Raw genomic sequence first — 25,275 nt, forward strand, 5'->3', positions numbered from 1 at the left:
GGACCAAAGAAGGGAGCCCAAGAGCCCTCAAAATCCTTCTCTCTCTCAGGAGGAACAGAAGGAAGAGGAGGCTGAGAAAGAACTATTTATTGAAGATCGAAGTCCAACAGTTTCTGTACTGGTCCTGTCACCACGCTGCTGGCCGGTCTCTCCACTCTGCTACATGTACCATCCCAGAAAGTGCCTTCCCACAGAATTCTGTGATGCCCTTGACCACTTCTCCAATTTCTACAGCCAGAGTGAGGAGATAGGGAGAGGCAGTTGGAGATTGGGGTGAGATTTGGGGTGGCAGGAGAGTAAGAGGAGAGGATCAATGGACAGAAATGCGTAGATATGAAGAAACATAATCTCTAGGGACAAGAATCTTCTAGGGAAGGGTGAAAAAGTGGGGATTAGGTCTTCATTAATTTCTCTTATCATTTCCTTCAACTTTGTATGAATTTGTTCTATTTTTCTTTTTCTAACTTCAAGTTGTATGCTTACTTAATTTTTAGTCTTTTCAGACTTCTTTCTAAGTAGAGGTATTTAAGGCTATTCATTTCCCTCTCAATATTGCCTTAGCTGCACTCTGTAAGTTTTTTGGTTTTGTTTTTTTTTAATTGAGGTATAATTAGTATTCAGTAGAGTGCACAAATCTTAATTACGACTTAATGAATTTCATATTCATATGCTCTCCCATAACCGCCCCCAGATCAAGATGCAGAACATTTCCAGCACCCCAGAAGGCTTCCTCCTTCATGTCCCCTTTCTAGTTAGTATCTTCTTCCAAAAGAAGCCATTATTCTTCCCTATATCACCATAGATTTTTGCCTATATGTGAACATCATGTAAATGGAATCATAGAGTATGTGTTCTGTGGTGTGTGATTTCTTTCACTCAACACGATGTCTGTGGCAGTTACCCAGGTTGTCAGTTGTATCATTACTTTGTTCTTTTGTATTGCTGAGTCATATTCCATTGTATGAATACATTTACCCTGTCTGCTGTTGATGGACATTTGGGATGTTGCATAAGTTTTTATTATGTAGTAATTTCCAAACAAGTATTTCTTGGTTTAAGTTATCTTTTTGTTTTAGATTTCAACCTTCATTCCATTGTGGCCAAAGAACATGGTTTGTCTGATTCTGAATCTTTGCAATTTATTGAGATTTCCTTTATGGCCTAGTAGAAGGTCAAATTTTATAAGTGTTCCATGTGTGATTAAGAAAAATGTGTATTCTTCAGCTGCTGGATACAGGATTCTCCATTTTCCACTAAACTGACCTTGTTAATTGTGTTGTTCAAATCTTCTGTAGTCTTACTCATTTTTGTCTGCTTGATTTATACTGAGAGACATGTACTAAAGTCTACCATTATGATAGTGAATTTTTAAACTTCTCTTCATGTCAATTTTGCTTTCTTTATTTTTTAACTGTGTTATTAGATACAAGTTTAAAATCATTTAACAGAGCTGTCCAATAGAACTTTCTGCAATGATGGAAAAGTTCTTTTCTGCACTGTTCAATATGATAGTCATTTGTGGCTACTGAGCACTTGAAATGTGACTATTTCTACTGAGGAACTGAATATTTCATTTTATTTACTTTAACCAGTTTAAATTGAAATAGCCACATGTGGCTAGTGGCTACCATAATGGACTATGCAGGTTTAGAATCTTCATGGTCAATTCAACCTTATTATTATTGAATTGACCTTCTTTCTTTCTAGTAAAGCTTTTTCTCTTAAAGTCTTTTTTGGTATTAGTAGTATACCAGCTGTCTTTGGTTTGTGTATCTTTCTAGTATATCTTTTTCTATCCTTTTAGTTGTTTTTTTGGATTGATAATTCTTTTAGGTCTCTCTTATTGTGGTAAAATATGAATAACATAAAATTTTCCATTTTAACCATTTTAAGTGTACACAGTTCAGTTATCCTTTTACTTAAAAAAATTTTTATTTGGAAATAATTTCAAATTTACAGAAAAATTGTAAGAATAATACAAACAACACTCACATGCTCTTTATCCAATTTTACCTTTTGTTAACATTTTGCCCCATTTGCTTCTATCATTTGTTCTTTGTGTATATATACATATATAAAAATGTGTGTATATATGTATATGTATATATAGAGAGACGCTTTCTTTTCAGAACCATTGAGAGTAAATTGCATATATGCTGTCCCTTTACCCCTAAATATTTTAATACATATTTCCTAAGAATAAAGTTATTCTCTGGGCCAGCCCCGTGGCTTAGCGGTTAAGTGTGTGCGCTCCACTACTGGCGGCCTGGGTTCAGATCCCGGGTGCACACCGCTTGTCCGGCCATGCTGAGGCCGTGTCCCACATACAGCAACTAGAAGGATGTGTAACTATGACATACAATTATCTACTGGGGCTTTACAGAAAAAAAAGGAGGAGGCTTGGCAATAGATGTTAGCTCAGAGCCGGTCTTCCTCACCAAAAGGAGGAGGATTGGCATGGGTGTTAGCTCAGGGCTGATCTTCCTCACAAAAAAAAAAAAAAGAATAAAGGTGTTCTCTTACATAACCCCAGTTCATTTATCAATTTCAAAAATTTAACAGTGCTATAATACTTTAATCTACTTTCCATATTCCAGTTTTGTCAGTTGACTCCATAATGTCTTTTTTTTTTTTTTTAAAGTGAATGCACATTTTATTTTTATTTTTTTGTGAGGAAGATAGCCCTGAGCCAACATCCATGCCAATCCTCCTCCTTTTGCTGAGGAAGACCGGCTCTGAGCTATCATCTATTGCCAAGCCTCCCCCTTTTTTTCCCCAAAGCCCCAGCAGATAGTCGCACGTCATAGTTGCACATTTATCTAGTTGCTGTATGTGGGACGCCACCTCAGCATGGCCGAAGAAGTGGTGCGTCGGTGCGCGCCCGGGATCCAAACCCGGGCCACCAGCAGCAGAGCGCGCGCACTTAACCGCTAAGCCACGGGGCCGGCCCCCATAATGTCTTTTTTTTTTTAGTACAGGACAGGATCCAGTCTAGGATCACCAATTACATGTAGTTGTCATGTCTCTAGTCTCCTTTAATCTGGAACACTTCCTCAGCCTTCTTTTGTCTTTTATGACATGGACATTTTTAGAGAATACAGACCTTTTAAATTTTCTAAATAGTTCCTCATTTTAAATTTGTATGCTATTTCCTCATGATTAGATTCAGGCTAAGCATTCCCAGGCAGAACACTAAGTGACATTATGTACTTCTCAGGGTATTGCCTTGGAAGCACACAATTTCCACCTGCCCTTGTTTTATGATGTTAATTTTGACAACCTGGTCAAGAGGCTGTTTTATTTCTCCACTGTAGAGTTAGTATTTTTTCCCCTTGCTACTATTAATAAGTAGTCTGTCAGGGAAGATACTTCAAAACCATGCCAATATTCTACTCTCATCAGAACTCTCCCAGTATCATTTTACTTTTAACTTTGCCATCGCTTATATTTTAGGCGTGTCTTTTAAATACCTAGAATTTGTTTTTTATTCAGCCTAACAGTCTCTCTTTTTGAGTTGTCAATTTTAGCCTATTTATAATTATTATGAGTAATGATATATTTGGCTTTTATTTCTAACCTCTTATGTTTTAGTTTACCTTTCTTATAATTTTAAATTTTAGTTATTTTATATATATAAAAGAATATATAAAACATGTACAGGTAAAAGAATAATAAATTGAACACCTTTGTAGATATGATTCTACCCTGGGTTTTTGTGCATTTTTTTCTTCTGTTGGATTGATTTTTTTTTAATTCCTTTTTTGTCTCTATCAGTTTTGGAAGTTACACATTCTATTTCTATAGTTGATTACCCTTATATTTTTAACCAGTATGTTTGACTTGTTAGTATCACTTCCCACCTTCCTGAACAATAAAAGGACCATAGAAAATCTTAACCTCAGCTCTGACTCCCATCTTACTTGTTACTGTTGTTCAGTATTTTTGAATTCTTTTTTTACCTCCCGTCTAGTCATTATTATTGTTTTATTCAGTTGATGTTTAGATTTGCTGTCATACCAATTGCTTAGTTATGGTTCCTTTTGCATCTTGACCCTTCTTTCTGAGTTCAATTTTCTTCCTAAAATATGTTCTTTAGAAGTTTCTTCATTGAGGGAGTATTGGTGAAAAACTTTATCAGTTTTTATTTGAGAATGGCTTATTTTCATCCCCATTTAAAAAATCTTTTCATTATGATAAATTTCAGACATATACAAAAATAGTGTAGATAAACTCCAGTGTACCAATATATATTGATTCATGGCCAGTCTTTTTTTTTTTTTTTTTGTGAGGAAGATCAGCCCTGAGCTAACATCCATGCCAATCCTCCTCTTTTTTTTTTCACCGAGGAAGACTGGCCCTAGGCTAACATCCGTGCCCATCTTCCTCCACTTTTATATGGGACGCCACCACAGCATGGCTTGACAAGTGGTGCATCGGTGCGCACCCGGGATCTGAACCCGGGCCACCAGCAGCGGAGCACGCGCACTTAACCGCTATGCCACAGGGCCGGCCCCTCATGGCCAGTCTTGTTTCATCTAGACCCCCACCCACTTTCCCCAGCCCTAAAATTTAAAAGCAAGGACACTACAATTTTCAAACCTTTAGAAATTAATAACAGTTCCTAATATCATCTAAGATAGTCAGTGTTCATATTTCCCTAATTGTCTCACGTTTTTAAAATTAGTTTTTTTTAATTTATTAAGGATCCCAACAAAGCCCACACATTGCATTTGGTTGAGTTATATCTTTTGTCTCCTTAATCTGTAGGTTTCTGCCTCCCTTTTTTTCCCCCTTGTAATTGTTTGTAGAGGACACTGGGTTGTTTGCCAAATAGAGTTGTCCACATGCTGAATTTTGCTGGATTTTGTATCTACATGGTGTCTTCTAGCATGTTCTTCTGTCCCCTTTATTTCCTGAAAACTGATATTTAGATGTAGAAGCTTAATCAGATTTGGGTTTGATTTCTTGGGCAAGAACACTTTACAGGTGGTATTGTATTCTTCTACCAGGAGGTGTGTTACATCTAGCTGTCTCTCTTTGTGATGTTAAGATGGATCAGTGGACTTCAGTGTTGTCAGTCTGATCTCTACATTATATATAGTTTCCCATTAGCTTTTCACTAGGCAGTCATTATCATTGCTTAGGTCTATCATTTCATTAGGGGTTATGAACTAGTGGTATTCTAGTTTTGTCAATCCTTCTTCATGTATTAGCTGGAATGCTTTCTCTATAAAGAGAAACTTCTCTCATCACCTTTTTGGTTACCCTGAAATACGGTTTATACAGGAAAGGCTTGATTCTTTTCTTTTCCTAATTTTTAACCAGTTTTCAAAATAATGCGTTAGTTCTCTAGCATCCTTCAAAGATGACCAATGAGGTCTTTTTAAAAAATATATCATTATGAAACTCATGGATTTTTAAATATTTCATGTGTTTCAATCCATCACAGGTGTTATTTTTTTGATGTTCAAATTGTCCCATCTTTGGCTAGAGAGCACTTCTCAGATTGGCTCCTTTGACACTCTCTCCCTTTGATAGCATCCTTGATTTCTAGTATGAGCAAACACCCTAGACTCACCTTGCCTGAGGAGGAGGAGGAGGAAGACATGGAGGAGGAAGAGGAAGGAGGAGGAAGAGACCCAGCCTACTCGGTCTTTAAAACTGTCAGCTCCTTGGCAAAACCCAGGTCTCCTCTCTCTGGTGCTTCTTCCATGGAGCCTGCCTGGCGCAGGGCTCGGCACAGCGTTGGCTCCCAGATACCTGTGGCTTGCCAGGGAGGCAGACACAGAGGAGGCTGAGCTCCAGAAGCTTGCCAAGGCACCTCTATGTCCGTAGATGCTGGGGCCCTCCTCCCCACAGGGCCTAGCAGGAGCAAAGCTTGACTGATGGCCCACACTCGCCTCAACCCCTAACCCCCTTGTTTTCCGTACTCTTTGCCTCCATCCTTCTCCTCGACACTTTCCCAGGTCAGAACCATCCAGTCCTGGACATGGGACCACATCGGCGACTGCAGTGGACGTGGCTGGGCCGGGCTGAGCTGCAGTTTGGGGACCAGACCCTGCATGTGTCCACCGTGCAGATGTGGCTGCTGTTGAATTTCAATCAGATAGAGGTGACTCAGCTCATTAGTCTCCCTCTGTCTTCTCTTCCCCCTTGTCTGTCACTGTTCTCCTGAACTCTATTCCTCCTTCCATCCTCCCTCCCTCTCATTTTCCTTTCCTTTAACTATCCACTCCTGACTGGCCCTGTTTCTCCTCACCAGGAGGTGTCAGTAGAGACCTTGCTGAAGAATTCTGACCTCACCCCAGAGCTGCTGCTCCAGGCACTTCAGCCCCTCACCTCTGAGAATGGCCCTTTGACCCTGCATAAGGGTCAGGACTTTCCACACAGGGGTAGGTCACTCGGGGCTAGGCTGAGCCTTTGCTCTTGGGGGTGGGGCTCTCAGGGTAGGGGATAGTATAGTAGGGAATGAGAATGGGGTCCCCTTCGCCCCCACTCACCTGCCCCTTCCCTTCCTCGGGTACTGACTGAGAGTGAGTTCCAGGTGTGCTGCGGCTCCGGGAGCCTGGGCTCCAGCCCTGTGGGGAGGCCCTGTGGCTGATACCTCCCCAGACGTACCTGAATGTAGAGAAGGATGAGGGCCGAACCCTGGAACAGAAGAGGAACCTCTTGAGCTGTCTTCTTGTCCGTATTCTCAAAGCCCATGGGGAAAAGGGCCTCCACATTGATCAGCTGGTTTGTCTGGTAGGCAAAGAGGGACTCATGAAGGTAGGGGAGGGAGGGGGTCATGCTCGAGGTTGGGGGTTGGAGCCAGGGGTCATCACAAGGGAAGGTAAACTCTCTTAGTATGAGACTGTGTAGGGTGACATTTCCATCTGGGTTTCCAACAGGACAGTTAGACAGAAGGGAGAAACAAGACATGAATGTTTACCATGTGCCAGGCCCTATTCCAGGAGTTTACATGATTAAGTTATTTAATCCACACAGCAGTCCTATGAGATAGGTGGTGGTATTATTGTTATTATTACTATTTGACAGATAAGAAAAGTGAAGCATGAGAGCATTAGTACCTTATCTATAGTCACACAGCTCGTAAGTGGCAGAGCCGGGCAGGCTGGCTCCTCTAGGTAAAGGTGGCCTGCCTGTTTCCTCTCCCATCCAGGTGCTGGAGGCCTGGCAGAAGGGTCCAAATCCCCCCGGAAGCCTGGGCCGTGCTGTGGCCGGGGGCGTGGCCTGTACCAGTACAGATGTCCTGTCTTGCATTCTGCATTTGCTGGGCCAGGGCTACGTGGAACGGCGTGATGACCGGCCCCAGATCCTGATGTATGCCACCCCAGAGCCCATGGGGCCCTGCCGGGGTCAGGCAGAGGTCCCCTTCTGTGGCAGCCAGACCACCGAGACCTCCAAGCCTAGGTAGCCACCCCAGCTCCTTCCCCCTGCTGCAAGGGCTCCAAGCCAGTAGAGGGGGATGGGCTCCCCAGGACAGATGGCACTACAGTGACATGGGAGGGGTTGTAGTGCCAAAGCCTGGCTCCCTTGTAGAAAAACACTTCATTTCTTTCTTTGTCTCACCCCATTTTCCTGTCCCTGTTATACCCCCACTTTGCTTGTCCTCATTCCTCCCATTCCCTGCTGTCAGCCCCTTCTTTGCCTTCCTGATCAGGGGCTTGCTGTCCCCATCCTTCTAGAGCCTGCCCTTAAGCAAGGGACCCTGACATGTAAGCTCCTTTATATACGTCTCTCATTCTAAGCAAATATGAAATATTATGCAAATATGTATTGAGTGCTAACTGTGCACTCTGCTCAGTGAAATATGCAAACTCTAGTTTTTGGGAAGCCTGTTCTGTTTACAGAGGAATTTGCCATAGGATTCCCCTGATTAGCTGGCACCCCTGAAGCTTTTTACATCAGATCAGTTCACCAGAAGTTGTTATGGCACTACTTTTATGCCTGCTATTTGCATTGTGTGTCAAGTGAATTCTCTAGAGTAATCTTTCTTAAACTTTCACATGCATACACATCACCTGGGGATCTTGTTAAAATGCAGATCCTGATTCAGTAGAGCTCTCTGTGATACTTATGCTGCTGGTCCAGAGACCACGCTTGGAGTAGTAAGGCTGCAGACTGCTGTTTCTCAGCAGACACGCTGGTAGCATTTTGGGTGGGACCTACAGTGGGATTGTCCCATCTGCTAGGTCAGTTAGCATCCTGACCCCGGCCCACTAGGTTCCTGTAGTGCCCCCAGTCATTGCTACAGCCAGCCCCACCCCCTACTTACAAATGCTTCTGTGGAGGGCTATGCTCTGACAGTTGGTTTGAGTGGTTATCCTCAGGCTGGGTAAGCAAGTGTGAGCAGGGGTGCTCAAGCAGGGGGCTGGGGCCAGGGTGGGGTTAAGTTAGTAGGTTGGATAAGCAGGGCAAGGAGACTGACCACTGACTCTTCTCTCCCTCCAAGCCCAGAAGCTGTGGCCACCCTGGCATCTCTACAGCTGCCTGCAGGCCGCACCATGAGCCCCCAGGAGGTAGAAGGGTTGATGGAGCAGACAGTGCGGCAAGTGCAGGAGACGCTGAACCTAGAGCCAGATGTGGCTCAGCACCTTTTGGCTCATTCCCACTGGGGTGCTGAACAGCTGCTGCAGAGCTACAGTGAAAACCCAGAGCCACTGCTGCTGGCGGCTGGGCTGTGCGTACCCCAGGCCCAGGCTGCCCCTGCACGCCCCGACCACTGCCCTGTCTGTGTCAGCCCCCTGGAGCCCGAGGACAACTTGCCGTCTCTCTGCTGCATGCACTACTGCTGTAAGGTAAGGCCCCGCCAGCTTCTCTCCTGCCCCTGGCTTTCCACCCTTTGGGAACTCGGGTTCTAGCCCCAGCACTGCCATTTCCTGACCTGGGCAACGTTGGACAAGTCTTTCAGTCCCTCTTAAACTAGCTTTGTCATCTGTAAGTGGTGCTACCTGCCTTGACCCTCTGAAGTATGGTTGTTAGGATCTAGCAATATGTATCAGTGGTTCTCAAACTTTGCTGTGTGTTATAATCATTGGGAGCTTTTAAAAATCCTGAGGCTCAAACTATACCCCAGAGCAATTAAATTAGAATCTCTGGAGGTGAAACCCAGGCATCTGGAGAGTTAAAAACGCCTCGAGTCCATTGTTCAGCCAAGTTTGAGAACTACCGATAGGTAGCTAGATAGAATATATATATATATTTATACACACATATATACACAGACACACATATATATAACATATACATCAGGGCACTTTGTAAATGAGAAGTGTTATTAAATTGCTTATGACTATAGTTTATGGTTTCCGTATCACCATTCAAGTCTCTATCTCAGAACATCATCACTCCTTTTATCATATCCTCTCATTTATTACAAAAATAAAAAGAAATGGTGTAAACCAGGAAATAGCACAAAAGTGAAGGGAATGATGGGAAGTCGGGGCTTGCTGCTGTACAGCTGAAGCAGAGAAGGCTATAGAGGGGGAGTGAGGCCAGGGGAGAGGGGCTGAGGTGCGGGGACCCGGGGTGCTGAGTGTCTGATGTTCCCTGCCTCACAGCTCGTAGAACTGCCTCCAAGCCCAAATCCATCAGCTTAACAGGATGAGCGCCCCGGTTGCCATGAATTCTAGCTGCCTCTCCCACCAGCGTCTCCCGTGGTGGGTGATCTGGGACGTGCGCATTTGCATGCGTGTGTACTTGTGCTTTGTCTCCTGCCCTTTTGCTCGGCTTCAAGTCATTCTTCTCACAAAGTCGCCTGTGCTTCCTTCTCCCCAGGTTCTTAATCATTCCCTTTACACTTGCGTTTCTTCATCAACTAATATTTGTTGTGGACTTACTATATGCATAGCACTGGGGGCTGTGTGAGGGAGTGGGAAAATCCCAGCTGGAAATGACCCGGGAGCTACTAATAACAACAGCTGATATTTCTGGGGGACTCACTCTGGGCCATCCTGCTGTTTTACATGCATTATCTTGCTTAGTTCCCATAATAGTTCTCTGAGGTGGGTATTTTAACGATCCCCGTTTTACAGATGGCAGATGGAGGCCCTCAGAGGAGAAGTAATTTTCCTGAGGTCAGGATTCGAAGTTTGGCAGTCTCACTCCAGGGCCCACCCTCCACACTCTTATGATAAGTGCAGGAAGAAGATACAAGGGGTCATGTCATAGGAAGTGATTGAGCTTGGCAGTGGGATGAGGGGCTTGTTGGGTACTTTAGATTAGGGAAGTCAGGGTCCTCAGACTTTGACCAGTCTGAGGAGGTGAATATCTAGGGGAAGAGTGTGGCAGACAGAGGGAACAGCAAGTGCAAAGAAGCTGAGCCTGGTGGCTAAAGCAGAGTAACGTGGTGGGACAGTGGAAGCAGGGAAGATTTGGGAGGTGGACAAGGGCCCAATTGGTTGAGAGTGGCAGACAGTGGGTTTAATTTATGGGAAGCCATGGTGGGTTTTAATCTGGGGAGTGATGGGATCTGATTTACATTTTTGGAAAGATCCCTGTGGCCCTTGTGTAGAGAAAAGGCCTGGAGGGAACAAGAGTGGCAGCAGGGACACCGGTTTGGAGACTGTTGTACAAGCAGGCAAGAGATGGTGGTAGTTTGGCCTAGGGACAGTGGAGAAGAGAGAAGTGGATAGAGTGGGATGCATTTGGAGGGCATGGTGGCTTAGATGTGGGAGCTGTGGGCGCTTAGGAAAAGGGAATCAAGGATGACTGGGTGTTTGACCTGCGCAACTAGGTGGATGGGATGTGTCATCGTTTACTGAGTTGGGGGAAATGTGGGGGCTGGGGCTAGGGTGGAGAGCAGGGTTTGGAGGGGAAATTCAGTCTATTGTGGCCATGTGAAGTCGGAGCTGCTTGTCGGACACCTGTGTGGGACTGGCAAGTGGACAGTGGATTTTTGAATTCATAATTAAGTGGAGAGGTCTGGCTGGCATCACCCAGGAGAGAGAAGCAGACCCAGGATGCTGAGTCTGGCACCCCTTCTCCCCCTCATAGAGAAGTAGAGACAGGGAGTCTGAAAACACAACTGAGAAAAACAGGCTGATTGAACAAGTCCCTGCCAAGGAGGAGCCTCTGAATTAGTCACAGCTGAAGGGCACAGACAGAAAGCAAGAGAACTCAGAGAAGGGAAATCCTGGGGTCAGAGCAGTTGGAGAAGGCTTCCCAGAGTGAGCCGTGAGTGGCAGGCAGGATGGGCAGAGGGCAGGAGGGGGGACAGGCTGGAGACTGCATTCCAGTTTGGCTGGGCAGCGAGGACAGCGTCAGCCAAGAGTGAGCCCTAAGCAGAGGGGCTCCTTAGGGGGTGGGGTGTGCTCCAAACTGAGAGGCCAGCCTTTGTCCTACAGGGCAGTGTGCCCCTCCACGGCTATGGAGGATCCTGATGCACCTGCAGGACCTGAATTTGAAAAACTTTCTCGTTTTATCTCGAAAATGCAAGAATTTTGCATTCAACTTACCAATTTATTTGGGCTTGTTTCACTATAAAAAGGGTTTTGTTTTGTTTAGTACTTTTCTCTGAGTAAAATAGTTGAAGTGCTGCCCATTTATTCTGGAGCTTTGGTGCCACCAATACGCATACTCTCATGGGGGTTCAGATGCATCGGTGGTTGGCAGTGTGAGGGAGGGGGGTTGTTGATGGAGGACTTTAGGAGGCTCAGGCAGCTGGTCATGCATGTACCAAGTGGACTGTGGGGAGAGATGGGGGTAGGAAGGCCGTTACTGGGATAGGCTTCTGTAGCTGCTTGGGGCTGAGGGGATCATGGCCTGGTTTAGGGTGGGGCAGTGACATGGGAGCAAGAAAAGCATTTGAGAGACTTGAAGTTTCTGACACTGGTGACTGGGGGAATGCTGGTGCCCTTGATCAGGATTTGGGGAAGCAATGGGCAAGCCTGTTCTGTGGAGAAGAGGCTGAGACTGGGGAGATGGGACCATCAGGACAGGCACTGAGGTGAGCAAAGGGAGCCAGGAAGAGAGGCCGCAGCTGCGTCTGCAGTGTCCAAGGCCAGCCACCCCGTGGGGAAGGGGTAACCCACCTCCCCAGGCTCCTTTCTCTCTGACCTTCTTGCTTTCTCTTAGAACTTGAATCTTTCTTCTCCTTTTTTGTGATTCTCTTTACCCATTGTCTCCATGTCCATCCCAACAATAATTATAATTAGGCCACTATCCCGGCCTGCACATCCTCAAAGACAACTGTAATTTGGGCCAATCCCAGGAAAACCCATGGAAGCTGGAAAGGTGAGGGTCAGTTTTGAGGGTGATCTAGAAGGAGGCTTCTCTTGGCCTTCCACGTCGTCAGGGAGGGCGCTGGTTTAGCTCCCAGGACACCGTCCTCTTGTGGGGCTCCTGCGCCGTCCCTGAGCGGCCCCTCCTTTTCCCTCCCAGTCTTGTTGGAATGAGTATCTGACGACGCGAATTGAGCAGAACCTCGTGCTGAACTGCACCTGCCCCATTGCCGATTGCCCTGCCCAGCCCACCGGAGCCTTTATTCGTGCCATCGTCTCCTCACCAGAGGTCATCTCCAAGGTAGCCCCCTGCTCTGAGAGAGGCGCCAGTGCACAGCCAAAGGAGCAGGCCCAGGGAATGGGCTGACGTGTGGGGCGCTAGGGGGCCTGCAGGTGTGGCATCCTGGAGAGCCAGGCCCTTACCTCCTGGCACCTACGTCCCCACAGTATGAGAAGGCCCTCCTGCGTGGCTACGTGGAAAGCTGCTCCAACCTGACCTGGTGCACCAACCCCCAGGGCTGCGACCGCATCCTGTGCCGCCAGGGCCTGGGCTGTGGGACCACCTGCTCCAAGTGTGGCTGGGCCTCCTGCTTCAACTGTAGCTTCCCTGAGGTGGGCCCTGACCCTGAGCCAGAATCCACACCCCTCCCCTGCTCCGCACCCCTCCCTGCCCCCCACACACAGACTCTGCCTTCTGCTTATCCTCTGCCACCCAGGTGAGCTCTGTTCCTCCTCCTCTAGTCCTCCAAATGCGACCTCCCTCCCTCTCGCATGCACACCAGCAGTGCCACCCTCAGTAAGGGATCGGCTGTGTCCTCACCACCCCTCCTGCTCTAGGCACACTACCCTGCCAGCTGTGGCCACATGTCTCAGTGGGTCGACGATGGCGGCTACTACGATGGCATGAGCGTGGAGGCCCAGAGCAAACACCTGGCCAAGCTCATCTCCAAGCGCTGTCCCAGCTGTCAGGCTCCCATTGAGAAGAACGAGGGCTGTCTGCAGTAAGAAGGGGGTGCTGTGGGCAACGGCGGAGTGGGAGGGCACGGGAGAGGCTGGGAGGCCTGGCAGTAAGGAAGGGGCCATGGAGCTTACTGGAAAGCTCAGCAAACAAGGGCCATTAGTCAGCCAGCCCTCTCTTGGCACCCTCCAGAGTGATTCCTGGATCTTAATGTTCCTTCCCCCACTTTTAAGGCTACACTGTATGGGGGAATTCAGAAACAAGGGTGCATTCAGTAGGGATTGGTAAGATTGAGGAGACTATAAGGGCATGTGAGGGGCTGGGGCATCTTCAGTGTTCCATCCAGGCCCTTGGCATTCCTGGTGTGGCCCTGGCCAGAGGCACGAGCCCTCTGACCAGCCAGCTTCCTCCATAGCATGACCTGTGCCAAATGTAACCATGGATTCTGCTGGCGCTGCCTCAAGTCCTGGAAGCCGAATCACAAGGACTATTACAACTGCTCTGCCATGGTGAGGGGCGGGCCCTAGGAGGAGGGCAGAGGCCCGAGGGCAGTCAGGATGGGCAGAGAGGGCTCTGTGTGCAGAGCAGCCAGGCAGCTCTTGGGACAAAGGCTCAGTGGGGGGAAGACAGAAGCCCCCTGCACCTACAGGTGCTGGGAGGTCTGTCCTAGGAGGTCTGCACAGGGACCCTCAGCCCCAGAATCGGACTTCTCACCCCAAGATGGCTCCAGAAACGGCGTTCTCCGGCGGGCTGGGCATTCTCAGGAGGCCTCGGGACAGAGAGGAGCAAGGACCCTGAGCCAGAGGCTGGCTCCTCTGTTTAGTGTGTGGCTGTGGGTTTACTTGTCCAAGCCGCAGCATCCTCATCCGAAAAAGGGGATAAGAATATGACCCACCTCAGACAGTTATGAGGATTAAATGAAGAAATCTGGGTGAAGCATCAAAAGGCCTCCCAGAACGGTAGCTAGCCTGATTACTAACCCTGTCCTGCCCAACAAACGACCGACAGCCCTGCACTGTGTCCTTACCAGGTAAGCAAAGCAGCCCGCCAGGAGAAGCGGTTTCAGGACTATAACGAGAGGTGTACTTTCCATCACCAGGCCCGGGTGAGCAGCTCCATGAAGTCAGAGGGCTGGGGTGGATGGCTGGGAGGGGCCCAAGGCCTGAATAGGATGGGTGCTGTTCTGACCGGGTGGGGCAGGGCTGCAAGCACCAGCGCTGATCCGCCTTCCTCTGCACAGGTGTTTGCTGTGAACTTGCGGAACCGTGTATCTGCCATCCACGAGGTGCCCCCACCCAAATCCTTCACCTTCCTCAGCGATGCCTGCCGGGGACTGGAGCAGGCTCGAAAGGTTGTAAAGGTTGTGGCCGGTGGGGAAGGGGGAGGAGAGGGATGTGCCAAGGGGGTCTGGTGGGCTGGGCTGCTTTCCTCTAACCTGCCTAGATGGAGAGAATGAGGAGGGAGCCGGTGGAGGGGAGAAGCCACGCCTCAGCAGGGACAGGGCTGACCCGGGGTCCCCTAGGTGCTGGCCTATGCCTGCGTGTACAGCTTCTACAACCAGGACACGGAGCACATGGACGTGGTGGAGCAGCAGACCGAGAACCTGGAGCTGCACACCAATGCCCTGCAGATCCTCCTTGGTGAGGCCCAGCCCCCCTGCCTGGTCAGTCCTTTCTCCTGCCCAGTTCTCCCCTCTGAGCATCCCATCCCAACAGACGAACAGGTGGATGAAACAGCGCCCCCCCGACCCCCACTCCCCACCCTCACTCCGTCCTCTTACTCTTCCTACTTCTTCATAGCCTTATCACCATCGGCCTTTTACAGTTCCGGTGTGAAGGTACACAGTGCGTGCTGTAGGTGCCTAAGGGCACAGATCTTCCCCTGACCTTGTATTTCATTGCGATCTGTCCCCCACCCTAGAATGTGAGCCCCAAGAGAATGCCTGTATAGAGCTGTGTCTGGGAGGTGTTGGTAGAACTCGGTAGAGGTTCAGTAGGTGTTGGCTGAAGGCAGGAATGGAAGGAATGAAAGAAGGGAGGGAGCCCCTGTGCCCTGCCCCCTCTGCAGAGGAGACCCTGCTGCGGTGCCAAGACCTGGCCTCCTCCCTGCGCCTCCTGCGGGCGGACTGCCTCAACACGGGCCTGGAGCTGCTCCGGCGGATCCAGGAAAGGCTGCTCGCTATCCTGCAGCATTCCACCCAGGTATGCTCCCCCAGCCCTGGACCTCCTGTGCCCAGCACAGCACCTGTCCGGGGGAAGTCCAGAAGGAAAGGCAGCAAGGGTGAACAGATGTTTGGAGACCTGGGTGTGCGTCCCAGCTCCTAGGCCAGCCTGCTGGATGCTGTTGGACCCTGCCTCTTAACCGCCTGGCATTTCCTATAAAATAAAGGAGTTAGCCAAGATTTGGCCAGATGCTTGCTCATCAGAATCACTTGGGTAACTTTTTCAGACATATTTCCCAGATGTAGATTCAGAATCCCAGGAGTGGGGGCCAGGGGATTGGGATCCACTGGAGTAAGGGATCTCTGAGGTTCTTTCCAGCTCTAATACACTATGAAGGTTGCCCTCAGGGAGCTTACGGACTAGTAAGTAACTTGGACAGAAAAGACATGAGCATACACTATAGGCTCCTGAAGCACAGGGTAGTGTGCCTCACGGTCGTGTCCTGTGTCCCTGAAGACACCTAGGAGTTAGATTACACACAGGCGGGGGCTTGTGAGGTGCTGTGGTGAGGGAGGGAGAGGAGGAGGGAGCATTCCTGCCAGGGGCCTGGCACCTAGTAGGCCCTCAGAGAACGTGGGTGAAGGAATGCTGGGCACAGAGGCCCAGTGTCCTCTGCTCTTCTACTCCCTGCATCCTCCGTCTCCTGGCCAGGATTTCCGGGTTGGTCTCCAGAGTCCAATGGTAGAGGCCTGGGAGGCGAAAGGATCCAATTTGCCCGGCCATCAGTGAGTAGGGTGGGCAGAGGCACGGAGGGGGAGTGGGAGATGCCTGGCTTTCTGTGGGGCTGAGTGTGCCGCCCTTTCTCCCTAGGCCCCAGGGCTCCTCGGGGCTGGAGGTGGAGGAGGAAGAAGAGGAGGAGGACGATGAGGATGATGTACCTGAGTGGCAGCAGGACGAGTTTGATGAGGAGCTGGACAATGACAGCTTCTCCTACGATGAGGAGTCTGAGAACCTGGACCGGGAGACTTTCTTCTTTGGTGATGAAGAGGACGATGATGAGGCCTACGACTGAGGGGACAGGATGCAGGGAACACCTGGGGCCACCCCAGAGTCACAGGGCCTTGGGGGCAGGGAGTTCACCTCTTCCCACTGTTGTGGGGGGAGGCAATTCCCAGCATCTGCAGCACCTTCTTCTGTTTACTGAATAAATGTCTTTTTTCACATACTTCTCTGGAAGCAGGCTGGGCAGCTTCCCCAAAGGCCAGCTTCAACTCCTGGCCCTCCCACACACCCAGCCCTCCTCATTACTGTTTTCTTCAGACCTCTAGACTCTTCTGTCCTCAGAGAAAGCCCAAAGCAGACCCATCTGACCTAAGCTGATAAAGGGAAATAAAGGTCCACATGGTACAGAGCCAGGTGCAGGCGTGTCCACTTGACCCAGATGCAGCCCAGCATCAGAGGAGACAGAGAGGACCGGCTCTCCCCAAACTCTTGAATGTTCCTGGCAGGGGCTTGAGGGCATTAGGAAGTATCCTCCTCTTGGGGGCCTATAGACTTTTATAGAGTCTCTCTACATCTTAAAGTGGAGTGGGGTGCAAAGAGGATATTACTGAGGACCTGCCCCGCCCCACCACATATACAGACGTGTTAGAATTTTAAACATACCTTTTAATTTGGTACTGGGGCTAAGGGGCAGGAATAGTACTAGAGCAGAGTCTAGGATTCAAAGAATTTAATAAAGGGGGTTAAGTCAAGCAGTTGGGTCAGAGGAGGCAGCCACATGCTCAGGAGGATCAGCCTCAAAGTATCGATCCAGCATGGCCTCCACCTCGCCCTCTTCGTAGTCCCACACCTGGAACCGCGAGCCATCTGCTGCTCCTCGGATCATGGCTGAAAGCACTGGGAAGGGTGGAGGAGGGTGAAGGTGCTTCCCTTCCATGCTCCCCCCTCTCCGCTCCCTTCCTCGTCCCTTTTTGGGGGTAGGCACTGTACTCAGAGCCCCCTAAGCAAGGAGCTGAGCCAGGCTGGGTCCTCAGAAAGCTGGGGAGGGAGGGAGGGAGTGGCCATCCAGGGCTGGGAGTGCTCACCTCGGCCAGACTGCGGGCGGAACAGGCACAGGATTGGCTTATTGAGGGCCACGGCCCGGCCCAGCTCATAGCCTACACCCAGGGATGGCTGGGTCACTTCGGCCACGACCACTGGGAAGAAAGGTGAGATGAGGCTCAGTATCTGGGTTCTCTAGGAAGTCCCTTCTAGGTGGGAGGCCAGGCATGTCCAGGGGATCTAACACCCCAGAGGAGTTTGCGGGTGGGAGGGAGAGCCACTCACCGTCTGCCTGCTGCAGCCAGGCCAGGTCCTGCTCATGGATGAGCCTGTCATCCCCAGCAACCTCTTCCCCTGTGGTGGAGGGAAAGCTGGTCAAGGCCAAGCCCCCGCCCCCGGGCTCAGTCCTCAGTCCCTCTCCTCTGTCCTTGCCACCCCCCATCCACCCTGCTCAGGGAGGGAGGCGTATTAGATGACCTCCGAGGGCCTGCCCAACACTAAGATTCCATGAAAAGGAGTGAGGAAATGGAACAGCCGCACGAAAAATTCACTCCTTTGCAAGGTGGGATGTGTGATTAGGGCCAGATGAGTGATGCAGATGAGATTACAGGACAGACTAACTCACTGGGTCAGAGTGATTAGAGGTGGAGAGGAGGAGGATGGCACCCCAGGTGGCCAAAGGGGCAGGCAGCGGCAAGAGACTGGCCCATGCAAGGAAAGGATGGAGAACAACTAAAGCCTAATGGAGTGGCTTCAGGCTTTGGTGCCAGGCTTTGGTGGGACCAGAACCGCCTGAGAACTTGACAAGAGTCCGGGCCGCTTCAGGAGCTCTCCAGGTGATTCTGAGACTCACCAAACTCCGAGAACCACTGCCTGAATGCAAAGCATGACCAGCAGGAGGCGGTGGGAGGGAAGGTAGGAGAGGGGTACTGGGGTCCAAGTGTCAGGAGCTCAGCCATCCAGCTAGATTAAACATTACCCACTAGGACCTGAGGCTTACAGTCACCAGCCTCAGCAGAATCACTGGAGAACTTGTTAAAAATACATTCTAAGTCTTCATCCCAGACCACTCTATGAGAATCGGCATTTTAAACAAGCTCCCTCAGATCATATTTGGGCACACTAAAGTTCGAGAACCTGAGGCAGGGGTGGAGATGCCCTGAAACCAGCGAACCTTAAGCTTCAGGGTCGCTCACTTGCACAGACCCTTTCCAGTGCCCTAGCCATTTTGTTTTGTGATTTCATCTTTTAAAAGGAGTCTCCCAGAATTACATTAGGTCCCACAAATCCTGGGCAACGGGGAACCACTTAAGGTTTTCTGAGCAGCAGTACAAGAGTTCTGGGCACAATTTTCAAAATTAACAAGAGTCAGCGAGATTCCAGACTAACAGATCAAAGCCATGCATTAGAAAGACTCAGCAGCCGGGAAGAGCAGAACACAACAGTAACTGCCCGATCAAAGGGCGCGAGACAGACGATGGTCGGAGAACTGGGGTGGGTACCCAGACGGCAAGGGGGGAAGCAGGAGGATAAGCTTTGTCATAGGTGGGGGAGAACATGCAGCGGGTGAGGTGGGAACTGAAGCAGTCCCGTCCACTCCCATTCCGCTCCTCCCTACAAACGCCCCTGGAAAGAGCTGAAGAAAGTTCTGAAGTCCTTCTTTCTGAAGAAAGAAGGAACCACAGGTCAAGATGATAACTGAATGCGGAGACTGGGCTCACACCCGCTGGTGTATTCGGACACACGAGGTCTGAGCCCTGACTCCTTATCTTGGGCAGGGAGGCGGGCTCCGCGCCGTGGGGACGCGCGGCGGAGTGGCGGGCGGCCGCCGCCTGGGCGGGTGCAGTTTCGGGGGCGGGACCGGGGCCCGACCCCTCCCCCGTCCGCCCTGCCGCCCGCGCCCCGCGCCCCGGCGGCCTCACCGCGCGCACCCAGCTCGGGCGCCGCCACATGCTCGGTGAGCACGGCCCCGAAGCGCCGCAGCCGCGACACGATCCGCTCGTACAGCACCCGGTCCTCGCGTCCGCCGCGGATGCTCCCGCAGAAGTACACGGCCCGGCGGCCCGGCTCCCCGCGCTCCCGCGCTCCAGCCACCATGGCCGCCATCCCCGCCGCCGCCGCCCACTTTCCCCCGCCAGGGGGCGTCAGCCCGCGTCCACGTGACCCGGCCCGCCCCAGGCGAGAGGCCCCGGTTCCCGAGGGTCCGCACCTGTGAAATGGGGGCGAGTGGGGAGGATGGTATTACCATCTACACGCTGACGACACCCTCGAGCGGCACCCCACCGCCTCCCGGACTTCTTAACTTTAACTTGGCCAGGCGGACCTTGGCCAGGCGTGGTCCTCCCCACCTCACCCACTTCTGCTCCCTTCCGCCCCGCAGTCTTCCCGATCTCATCCTCCCAGCTGCTCAGGCCCAAAACCTTGGAGTCATTCTCGACTCTTCCCTTTCTCTCATACCCTACATCCAATCCATTCACAACTCCGGTCGGTTCTCCCTTCTGTTTCCAGAATCGGACGCCCACCCACCACCTCCACTCACCACCATCGTCCAAGCCTCCACCACCTCTCCCAACAGTCTCCTCACAGCCGTCCCCACTTCCCTGCTACAGGCTGGTCTCCATGCAGCAGCCAGGCTGACCCTGTGAACACATTAGTTAGGTCATGACCCTCCTCTGCTCAAGCTCTCCAGTGGCTCGCATCTCACTTGAGGTAAAACCCAAAAACTCCACAGTGGCCCACCAGGCCCCGCATGATCTGGTGACTCTCTAACCTCTCCAACCCCAGCTCCTGTTACTCTCACTCACTTTTCTGCAGCCATGCTGGTTTTCCTGGCTGTTCCTCAAGCTGCTGGCCATGCCCTTGCCTCACAGCCTTTGCATTTGCTTTTCCTGGAACCCCCTTCCCCCAGGTAGCTCCCTGGATGACTCCCTCACCTCCTCCAAGTCTGCTCACAGGTCACCTTCCCTGACCACCCTCTTCAGTATGGCAGTCTCCCATCCCCAGTGCTCCCATCAGCCCTCCCTGCCTTGCCTTTCCTCCTTCTCATGTACCATGTAATTTATTAATTTTGTTGTATGTCTTCCTGCACCCGGTAGAATGTAAGTCCCCAGGAGGGCAGGAATTTGTATCTCTTTTGTTCACGCTGTATCCCAGGCTGCTAGAACTGTGCCTGCCTGGCACATAGGAAACATTTATCAAATATTTGTTGAATGAAGGAGTGGATTAAATGAGAAGTTACATTTGACAGCACTTTGTGATTAATCTGCTCAGCCCTATAGTAGGCTGACAGAAGCAGGATCTTCAGGGAGACACCATTGCTCACTGGTAATAACAATGATTTTCCATTCATTTTATTATGAAATATTTCCCCTCATTTTATTATAAAAATAACACAAATATAGGACAAAAAATTCAAATGGAGCAAGAGAGTACACAGTGGGAAGTGAGTCCTGAGACTGCAATCCCATTCCCCAGAGGAAAGCACCATCGGTGGTTTCTTCTGAATTCTTCCTGAATGATAACTATAAAATACCAAAGAATGGAGTTACAGAGCAGACACAATAATAATTTTTAAAAATGCAAAAGACACAAAGAGAAGGCAAAAAGATTTCAGGATATAACTGTCCTCTGATGGGCCAGCCACAGAGACACAGACCATGGGGCAAACATGTATACAGAGCTGTGCACTAGAGCCCCCAGGCACCCGCTCACACACACACTCACACATGCACCTTCAGGAAGGAAGCCTCATGTGCCAGATGACTTGATCCTTCACCCTCCTTATCCTCGCTCCCACCTTCCCCCCGGTTCTCCCCACAGATGGGGAACACACATGCATATATACACACAGAGCATCTTGTTTCTGCCTCTGTGTCTTAAAGAAGATAAACCAGCTTCCGTCTCCCTAGGGTCGACACCTCTGATGCGGCTGGCATCCCCTCTGCACCTCAGGCTGAAGAAGAAAGAGTAGAACGGCGTAGAAGTATTTTGTCTGTTTCTCCAGAGGGGAGACAAGGCCCTGAGACTGGTTCTGTATCCACCATTAGTTGGGTGAGGATGCAGAGCCAGCCGTGGCTTCCAGCTCAGATCCTCCGGCTCCGTGCAGAGAGGCCTGAGTTGGAGGAACGGGGCATTAAGTGATGGGATAGGGAAACGAGGACGGTGGGCAGTATAGCTAGGCAGCGTGATGGGGGAAAATATCTCACCAGGTGACAGGAGGCCAGGATTAAGTCCTAATTCGGTTACTTGCTAGCTCTGTGACCTTGGTCAGGCCCTTAAACCCTCCGAGCCTCAGTTTCCTCATCTATAGGATTAGTAAGAAACGTTATCCTGCCTTACTTACGCCCTTTGTTTGAATGTGGTGCAATTCAGGTAAAGTATGTGAAAGCACTTTACAAACCACAGAGTGCTATAGAAATGTAAGTCATTGTTCAATTCAACAGAATTGTTTTCATTATGGAAAATATCAAACTTGTGTACTAGTAGAGAGAATAGCAAAAGGCTACACACCGTATGATTCCATTTAAATAAAATGTCCAGAAGCGGCATATTTAGAGAGACAGAAAGCAGACCAGTGCAGGGCTGGGGTGGGAGTGGGAATTGACTACAGAGGGCCCAAGGAAACTTTTGGGGTGATGGAAATGGTCTAAAACTGGGGTGTAGTGATGATTGCACAATTCTATAAATATTAGTAAATTGTACACTTACAACTGGTGAATTTTATTGGTGTGTAAATTATACCTCATAAAGCTGTTTTTTATTTTTATTTTATTTATTTATTTTTATTTTTTTTAACAGTTTTATTTATTTATTTATTTGTGAGGAAGATCAGCCCTGAGCTAACATCCATGCTAATCCTCTTTTTGCTGAGGAAGACTGGCTCTGAGCTAACATCTATATAAAGCTGTTTTTTAAAAAGCAAAAATAAAGTACAGAAAATAGTAAAAAATATAATGAGATTCAACAATTATCCATTTATGGCCAATCTTGTTTCATCTATACCCATATCCAATTTCCTTTCTGTACTATTTTGATGCAAATTCAAACTCACATTATTTGATTTGTAAATATTTTAATATGTGTCTCTAAAAGATACTCTTTTTTAAAAAAATGTAACCAAAATACCATTATCACAGCTAAAAAATTTAACAAGATTTTTTTAACATCATCAAATATTCCATCAGTGTTCAAATCGCCAATTGTCTTAGAAATGTTATGAATGTTGGTTTACAGTTTATTTGTTTAAAAGCAGGAGCCACATAAAGTCCACATGTTCTGATTGGTCGATGTGTCTTTTAAGTCTGTTTTAATCAACACGCTCCCCCTGTGTTTACTCCACCCCCCACTGCAGAGTTTCCTACAATCTGGAGTTTGCTAATGTCCCTATAGTGTCATTTAAAGTGTTCCTCTGTCCTGTAAATTGGAATTGGATCTAGAGGCTTGATCATATTCAGATTTAATTTTGGGCAAGACTACTTCACAGGTGGTGGTGTGTACTCCCATCATGGGGAACATAATGTCTGGATGTCTCTCTTTTTGGATATTAGCAACCATTGATGCCCAGATCGATTCATTTATTCATTCATTCAAAGGGGACATACTAATACAAATGTTTTTGTTATAAAATAAAACCCACCTGCAGACAACTTAAAAGCACCACCTTAAAGCAAATGAATTATTGTAAGACAAATCCTCTTGTAACCACCACTCATGTCAAGAAATATATCTTCAGCCACCCAGAAGTTTCCATGTGCCCCATCCCGATCACAGCCTCCTTACTCCCTCCAAAAGTAACCACTGCTCTTGGTGTGATCGTAAGGATGAAAAAGGACATAAATAAATTCCCTTATGTTTCTTTATAGTTTTATCACCCAAATGTGTATCCCTAGTCGTGTGGTTTGACCTTACTTGGTTTTTATATGCCTGTTAAGTCTCTTTTAATCTACAGCTTTGGGGATACATTTTTTTTAAGCATGTTTGTGTGAGACACTCATTGGGCACTAAAGGAGCTACAAAAAGGAGTAAAGAGTCTGAGACTTTAGCCCTCGTTGGCTTTGGGAAAGGCCAGCCTTAGCTCAAGAATTGAAGTCAGATTAAAGCCATGCAGTGACGTGCAAAGAGTTGAACGATTCAAAGGAAGCAGAAATCAAGCACGTGGAGGATCCCTTCCAGTTTGTCCTCACACTCCTGCCATTTTAAAACCCAGAGCAAACATCTGCTTCCGGTGGAGAAGGAGTAGGGGGACCAGATTTACCCTCCTATGTTTTTTGTTTGTTTGTTTTCCAAATGTGACTTTCCTTTCTCAGATATGTTTAGAGGAAACAGAGTTGAGAATCTTTGCCCTCATGTACACTCTGTCCACCTTACCCGGGTACATTCTTAGTCTGATTTCCTCCCCACCCCAGTTGCTAGGAAGTTTGCTTGCTAGTGGCATCATTTATGATGGGAATTGTGTGAAAAGGGGGAACACCTGGACTCCTAGTCCTCTCTTCTGTGTCAGGCAGCTGTAGAGGCCAAAACAAAGAATTCAGCCCTAGTGCTCAATTTCAAATTTTCTTGTGACTAATTATTAATTTTAAAATTTGTTACAAAATATATCAACTATGACAAAAGTATGGAGAATAGTATATCAAATATCCTTGTATTGACTACCCAGGTTTATCAAATCTTAAAATCTTATATCTATTTCAGATCTATATATGTATATTGTGTATTATAATATCTATTGTAAATATTATGTAATATTTATCTATTATAATATTTATCTATTATATACATATATTACCTATTATGTATATAATAGACAAGATACATACATATATAATAGATATCTATGTATATAATAGATATGTCTAAAGTAGATATATATAGGGGCCGGGCCCGTGGCTTGGTGGTTAAGTGAGCGTGCTCCACTGCTGGCGGCCCGGGTTCGGATCCCGGGCTCCCACCGGCGCACTGCTTCTCTGGCCATGCTGAGGCCGCGTCCCACATGCAGCAACTAGAAGGATGTGCAGCTATGACACACAACTATCTACTGGGGCTTTGGGGGGAAAAAATAAATAAATAAAATCTTTAAAAAAAAAAAATAAAGTAGATATATATAATAGATAATATATTATTTATATTATATAGTAGATAGTCTATATGCACGTATACATTAGACCAAACTTGTTGGTTATATTTTTATTTTTCAAATCTTCTATATCTGTATTATTTTTCCCATTTGATTTATCAATTAGTGAGGTAATTTTGTTAAAATCTCCCTTTGACAGTGGATTTTAAATTTTTTCCTTGTAATTTTACCTATTTTTACTTTGTATTCTGAGACTGTTATTAGGTGAGCACAAGTTTAGAATTGTTATAGGTTCTCAGTGGCATACCTTTTGTCCTGATGATGTGACTTACTTTTTTTGCTAATAAATTCTTTTGGACATATATATTTTTCTTTCTTTCTTTCTTTTTTTTTTTTTTGTGAGGAAGATCAGCTCTGAGCTAACATCCATGCCAATCCTCCTCTTTTTGCTGAGGAAGACTGGCCCTGGGCTAACATCTGCACCCATCTTCCTCCACTTTATATGGGATGCCACCACAGCATGGCCTGACAAGCGGTGCATCGGTGCCCACCCGGGATCCAAACCCAGGCCACCAGCAGCGGAGCATGCACACTTAACCACTACACCACAGGGCCAGCCCCTATTTTTATTTCTTTAGTTTTGACATTTTTGTATTCCAAATGTGTCTCTAGTAATCAGCTCATACTTGCATTTTTAAAAAGTGGATGCTCTATTAATCAATGAATTTCATCCATTTATAGTTATTGTAATTACTTACATGTTTGGATTTTTCCCTATTATCCTCTTTTGTGCTTTATATTTAGTGTGCTCTTTCC

The 25,275-nt window shown here is 48.2% G+C and overlaps 2 protein-coding genes across 4 annotated transcripts in view; one reads left to right on the top strand and one right to left on the bottom strand.

The window, feature by feature from the left end:
- Positions 1 to 16,569, top strand: part of CUL9 (cullin 9) — a 36,708-nt gene extending 20,139 nt beyond the window's left edge. For both annotated transcript variants that reach the window (XM_087438616.1, XM_087438617.1), the window contains exons 26-41: positions 50 to 239; positions 5,967 to 6,112; positions 6,263 to 6,392; positions 6,545 to 6,744; positions 7,163 to 7,413; positions 8,456 to 8,801; positions 12,385 to 12,525; positions 12,672 to 12,836; positions 13,062 to 13,225; positions 13,598 to 13,691; positions 14,213 to 14,287; positions 14,423 to 14,533; positions 14,705 to 14,822; positions 15,250 to 15,383; positions 16,056 to 16,129; positions 16,215 to 16,569. In XM_087438616.1, coding sequence (XP_087294742.1) covers positions 50 to 239; positions 5,967 to 6,112; positions 6,263 to 6,392; positions 6,545 to 6,744; positions 7,163 to 7,413; positions 8,456 to 8,801; positions 12,385 to 12,525; positions 12,672 to 12,836; positions 13,062 to 13,225; positions 13,598 to 13,691; positions 14,213 to 14,287; positions 14,423 to 14,533; positions 14,705 to 14,822; positions 15,250 to 15,383; positions 16,056 to 16,129; positions 16,215 to 16,416 — 2,541 coding nt within the window. In that variant the 3' untranslated portion in view covers positions 16,417 to 16,569. The remainder of the gene's footprint in view (positions 1 to 49; positions 240 to 5,966; positions 6,113 to 6,262; positions 6,393 to 6,544; positions 6,745 to 7,162; positions 7,414 to 8,455; positions 8,802 to 12,384; positions 12,526 to 12,671; positions 12,837 to 13,061; positions 13,226 to 13,597; positions 13,692 to 14,212; positions 14,288 to 14,422; positions 14,534 to 14,704; positions 14,823 to 15,249; positions 15,384 to 16,055; positions 16,130 to 16,214) is intronic.
- A 422-nt stretch (positions 16,570 to 16,991) lies between these two features.
- DNPH1 (2'-deoxynucleoside 5'-phosphate N-hydrolase 1) lies at positions 16,992 to 19,501 on the bottom strand. Of its 2 annotated transcripts, none has more exons than XM_087438618.1 (4): positions 19,319 to 19,501; positions 17,673 to 17,741; positions 17,432 to 17,542; positions 16,992 to 17,243 (listed from the first exon to the last, which is right to left on the bottom strand). In XM_087438618.1, exons 1-4 carry the CDS (start codon positions 19,491 to 19,493, stop codon positions 17,095 to 17,097), a joined length of 504 nt encoding a protein of 167 aa, XP_087294744.1. In that variant the 5' UTR covers positions 19,494 to 19,501; the 3' UTR covers positions 16,992 to 17,094. The 2 variants fall into 2 exon arrangements, with proteins under 2 accessions (XP_087294744.1, XP_004424166.1); XM_004424109.3 differs by having other exon boundaries at positions 19,310 to 19,501.
- Positions 19,502 to 25,275: the final 5,774 nt, after the last annotated feature.

Source organism: Ceratotherium simum, chromosome 13 (assembly GCF_057802395.1).
Source record: "Ceratotherium simum simum isolate JZ-2026a chromosome 13, ASM5780239v1, whole genome shotgun sequence".
In the NCBI taxonomy this organism is placed as follows: Eukaryota; Metazoa; Chordata; class Mammalia; order Perissodactyla; family Rhinocerotidae; genus Ceratotherium; species Ceratotherium simum.